At 43.0% G+C, this 5,000-nt stretch overlaps 1 protein-coding gene and 1 long non-coding RNA gene across 30 annotated transcripts in view; one reads left to right on the forward strand and one right to left on the reverse strand.

The window, feature by feature from the left end:
* LOC126996858 (uncharacterized) overlaps window positions 1-5,000 on the reverse strand; it is a 91,522-nt gene that overhangs the window by 24,799 nt on the left and 61,723 nt on the right. For all 27 annotated transcript variants that reach the window (XM_050857745.1, XM_050857769.1, XM_050857766.1 and 24 more), the window contains exon 3: window positions 2,003-3,459. In XM_050857745.1, the coding sequence (XP_050713702.1) occupies window positions 2,003-2,060 (58 nt within the window). In that variant the 5' untranslated portion in view covers window positions 2,061-3,459. The remainder of the gene's footprint in view (window positions 1-2,002; window positions 3,460-5,000) is intronic.
* On the forward strand, window positions 165-2,419 carry LOC126996864 (uncharacterized). 3 transcript variants are annotated; one of them, XR_007751648.1, is made up of 4 exons: window positions 165-1,116; window positions 1,212-1,310; window positions 1,387-1,517; window positions 1,934-2,419. It is a non-coding gene; the product is annotated as an uncharacterized LOC126996864 (long non-coding RNA). The 3 variants fall into 3 exon arrangements; XR_007751647.1 differs by having other exon boundaries at window positions 1,212-1,406; XR_007751649.1 differs by lacking the exon at window positions 165-1,116 and having other exon boundaries at window positions 1,202-1,295; window positions 1,402-1,517.

The following is a 5,000-nucleotide window of genomic DNA, read 5'->3' on the forward strand; positions in this document are numbered from 1 at the left end:
TCCATTCTTATCTTCCCCTCCTCCTCCTCCTCCTCCTCCTCCTCTCTCTCTCTCTCTCTCTCTCTCTCTCTCTCTCTCTCTCTCTCTCTCTCTCTCTCTCTCTCTCTCTCTCTCTCTCTCTCTCTCTCTCTCTCTCTCTCTCTAAAGACCCTCCCCAGCTTCCTCCTCCTCCTCTTCCTCTCCACTTCACCGCCTACTTTCCTTCCTCTTCCTCCTCCTCAAAGACTCTTAAGAAGGAGGAGGAGGAGGAGGAGGTGACAAACAAGTTACTGATAAATGTACAACTCTTGCAGTCTCTTTCAACATTGTTCTAACCTCTCCCTTCCCTTCGCTTCCCTTCCCTTCCCTTCCCTTCCCTTTCCTTTCCTTCGATTCCATTCGCTATCAAACTCCCTTCATCCCTTCAGTTCCTTTCATTCACCTTATTTAAGCCGTTTGTCTATTTATAAACTAATGTATTATGTTGGGTTTGATAAGTTTATGATACGTTAGGAAGGGTTAGGATAGGTTAGATTAGGTTAGGATAGTTTAGGTTAGGATAGGTTAGGTTAGGTTAAGTAATGACAGATCAGGTTAAGTTAGGTTAGGTCAGGTTAGGCTAGGTTAGGATAGGTTAGATTAGGTATAGATAGTTTAGGTTAGGATAGGTTAGGATAGGATAGGTTAGGTAATGATAGATCAGGTTAAGTTAGGTTAGGTCAGGTTAGTTTAGGTTAGGTCAGGTCAGCTCAGGTCAGGTTAGGTCAAGTTATGTTATAAAATGCTAGATCAGGTTAGGTTAGAATAGGTTAGTATTAGATTATCTTAAGGTAGATCAGATTAGTATAGGTTATATTAGGTCTGGTCTGGTTTAGTCAGGTCAGGTTAGGTCAGGTCAGTTCAGAACTACAAGGCTACTTTCTGTACTCACCGTTCTTCTTTTTCTTCTATAGACAAGTTAGGTCAGGTCAGGTCAGGTCAGTTCAGGTCAAAATAACAGTTCAAGGGTCCATGTACTCATCGTTTTTCTTGTTCTTTCTAAAGACAAGTTAGATCAGGTCAGGTCAGGTCAGGTTAGCACTCAAGGGTCATGTACTCACCGTTCTTCTCGTTCTTTCTATAGACAAGTTAGGTCAGGTCAGGTTAGGTCAGGTCAGGTCAGGTCACCACTCAAGGGCCCATGTACTCACCGTTCTTCTTGTTCTTTCTATAGACAAGTTAGGTTATGTCAGGTCAGGTCAGGTCAGTTCAGGACGATAACAATTCAGGAGTCCATGTACTCACCGTTCCTTTTGTTCTTTCAATAGACAAGTTAGGTCAGTTCAGGTCAGGTCAGGTCAGGTCAAGATAACAATTCAAGGGCCCATGTACTCACCGTTCCTTTTGTTCTTTCAATAGACAAGTTAGGTCAGTTCAGGTCAGGTCAGGTCAGGTCAGGTCAGGTCAGGTCAGGTCAAGATAACAATTCAAGGGCCCATGTACTCACCGTTCCTTTTGTTCTTTCAATAGACAAGTTAGGTCAGTTCAGGTCAGGTCAGGTCAGGTCAGGTCAGGTCAGGTCAGGTCAGGTCAGGTCAAGATAACAATTCAAGGGCCCATGTTCTTTCTATAGACAAGTTAGGTCAGTTTAGGTCAGGTCAGTTCAGGTCAGGTCAGGTCAGGTCAAGATAACAATTCAAGGGCCCATGTACTCACCGTTCCTTTTGTTCTTTCAATAGACAAGTTAGGTCAGTTCAGTTCAGGTCAGTTCAGGTCAGGTCAGGTCAGGTCAAGATAACAATTCAAGGGCCCATGTACTCACCGTTCCTTTTGTTCTTTCAATAGACAAGTTAGGTCAGTTTAGGTCAGGTCAGTTCAGGTCAGGTCAGGTCAGGTCAGGTCAAGATAACAATTCAAGGGCCCATGTACTCACCGTTCCTTTTGTTCTTTCAATAGACAAGTTAGGTCAGTTCAGGTCAGGTCAGGTCAGGTCAGGTCAGGTCAGGTCAGGTCAAGATAACAATTCAAGGGCCCATGTACTCACCGTTCTTCTTGTTCTTCTTCGGACTGTCGCTCCCGAGACTGCTTCGTCCACATCCCATGGCGAGCACCCAACCATCGTTCTGCGCCCCGACTCCTCCTCCTCCTCCTCAGGGCGTCTTCCTCCTCCTCCGCCTCCTCCTCCTCCTCCTCGTCCGGGCGTCTTCCTACTCCTCCTCCTCTTCCACCGGCGTCTCCCTGTGCTTACTCCCTGGTCTGTTCTTCACGCCATTTTGCTCCCTGACTTATAAGGGTGAGAACGGGAAGGGAGAAGGGAGAGGAGGAAGATGAGGGAGAGAATGGGAAGGAGGAAAGCAGGGTGAAGAGGAAGGGAGGATGAGGGAGATGATGGGAAGAGGAAGGGAGAAAGTTAGGGAGAGAATGAGGGAGGATATGAAGGAAGAGGGAGAGGAAGAATGAGGGAGAGAATGAAGTTAAAGATAAGGGAGAAGGGAGAGGAAGAGAAGGAGGAAGGGAGAGAAAGGAGAGGGAGAGGACGTTTGAGGGAAAGGAAGGGAAGGGTGAAGGGAGGATATGGAAGGGGAGTATGTTAAGGGAGAATATGAGAAAAGGGAGAAGGGTGAGATTTTCTTCTTCTTCTTCTTCTTCTTCTTCTTCTTCTTCTTCTTCTTCTTCTTTTTTTTCTTCTTCTTCTTTTTCTTCTCTTCTTCTTGTTTGCTCTCTCTCTCTCTCTCTCTCTCTCTCTCTCTCTCTCTCTCTCTCTCTCTCTCTCTCAAGTGGCTAAGTGTGTTGAGTCGACGGGTTTTTCAAAAGGCACTCTCTCTCTCTCTCTCTCTCTCTCTCTCTCTCTCTCTCTCTCTCTCTCTCTCTCTCTCTCTCTCTCTGTTTTTCTTCTTTTTTTATCTCGTCTTCGTTAGTTGAGTATTTTTCTTCCTGTCTTTTATTTATTTTTTTTTTCTTCTTTTTCTTCTTTTTCTTCCTTTTATTTTGTCTTCTTCGTCTTCGTTATCTTAATTTTTCCGTTCTCTTTTCTCTTTCTCTTGAAGTTACTCTTTCTTTCTTTCTTTCTTTCTTCTTCTTCTTTAACTAATTTTTTCGTCTTCTCTTACTTCTTTTCTTCTTCAAATTTGTGTTCTTTTTCTTCTTTTTTATTAGCGTTTTCTTCCTTTCTCTTCTTCGTCTTCCTCTTCTATCGATAACAATCTCTTTTTCTTCTTTTCTTCACTAATGTATCTATTTTCTTCTATTTCTATTATCTATCCTTTCTTCTCTTCCTATTCTTCTCTTTTCTCCTCTTTCTATCTCTTCTTCTTTCTCTCCTCTCCCTTCTATCACGTTCCTCCTTCACTTCCTCCTCCTCCAACAGTCCCTTCACCACCTCCTTCTCCTTCCTCGTCCTCCACCTCAGCGATCCTCCTCCTCCCCGCCGAAGCCACGCCCTTTGAAGGCTACATGGCTCGTCCTTCTGCCCTCCGACGGTGTCCCTACGGAGTCAGTGCTCTGTGGAGGAAGAGAAAGAGGACGTTAGAATCACTGGTGGAGGAAGAAGATGAAGAGAGGAGAGCTTAAAGTTAATCATGGAGGAGGAAGAGAGGAGAGAGAAATGCTTAGAAACAGTGGTGGAGGAAGAGAAGACAAGGGAAGACAAGAGAAGACAAGGGAAGACAAGAGAAGACAAGAGAAGAAAGGAGAAGAGAAGACCAGGGAAGAAAAGGGAAGACAAGAGAAGACAAGAGAAGAGCATAAATTAACTCGTAGAAGAAGAGAAGAAAGAAGAGCTTACAGTTACTGGTGCATGGAGAGAGAGAAATAATACAAGCTTAGAATCACTCGTAGAAAAAGAGCAGGGATTAGAATCACTCGTGCGGGAAGACAAGGGTTTAGGATCACTCGTAGAGAAAGAGAAGGGCTTAGAACCACTCGTAGGTAAGCAGAGGAAGGCTTAGAATCATTCGTACAGAAAGAGAAGGGCTTAGAATCACTCGTACAGGAAGAGAAGGGCTTAGAATCACTCGTACAGGAAGAGAAGGGCTTAGAATCACTCGTAGGTAAGCAGAGGAAGGATTAGAATCACTCGTGCAGGAAAAGAAGCGTTTAGGATCACTCGTAGAGGAAGAGAATGGTTTAGAATCACTCGTATGTAAGCAGAGGAAGGCTTAGAATCACTCGTAGAGGAAGAGAAGGGCTTAGAATTACTCGTACAGAAAGAGAAGGGCTTATAATCACTCGTACAGAAAGAGAAGGGCTTAGAATCACTCGTACAGGAGGAGAAGGGTTTAGGATCACTCGTAGAGGAAGAGAAGGGCTTAGAATCACTCGTACAGGAAGAGAAGGGTTTAGGATCACTCGTACAGGAAGAGAAGGGCTTAGAATCACTCGTACAGGAAGAGAAGGGCTTAGAATCACTCGTACAGGAAGAGAAGGGTTTAAGATCACTCGTAGAGGAAGAAAAGGACTTAGAATCACTCGAACAGGAAAAGAAGTGCTTAGAATCACTCGTGGTAGAAATGCAGACAAAGGAATAAAGACAAAGACAGAGATAAGAGATAAAGAATGAGAGACAAAGAAATGAATAGATATTATGATTATTAGGGGGCAAATTTACATACAGGAAATAATAATAATAATAATAATAATAATAATAATAATAATAATAATAATAATAATAATAATAATAATAATAATAATGATTGATTGTATAAGAAAACAGTTAGTGAATAGATAGCATAATAGATAAAGTATAATATATGTTTTAATTATGGTAGAAATCTATATTAAGAAAGAATAATGATAGAGATAGATATATAGATAGATAGATAAAGAGAGGGCACAGTGCCAAACTGACGTCACTAACCAGACTCCACTTCCTATCCCGCCCACGCCCCTTCTCTCTCTCTCTCTCTCTCTCTCTCTCTCTCTCTCTGGCCCTCTCTTTCTTTCTTCCTTCTTTCCTCCCTTTTTTTCTCTCCATCTCTCCCCTTTCCTATTTTTTCTCTCTCTCTTCCTAACTTTCCTTTCTTCTCTCCCTCCCCTTTTTTTTC

This window comes from Eriocheir sinensis, chromosome 11 (assembly GCF_024679095.1).
Source record: "Eriocheir sinensis breed Jianghai 21 chromosome 11, ASM2467909v1, whole genome shotgun sequence".
Lineage (NCBI taxonomy): Eukaryota > Metazoa > Arthropoda > Malacostraca > Decapoda > Varunidae > Eriocheir > Eriocheir sinensis.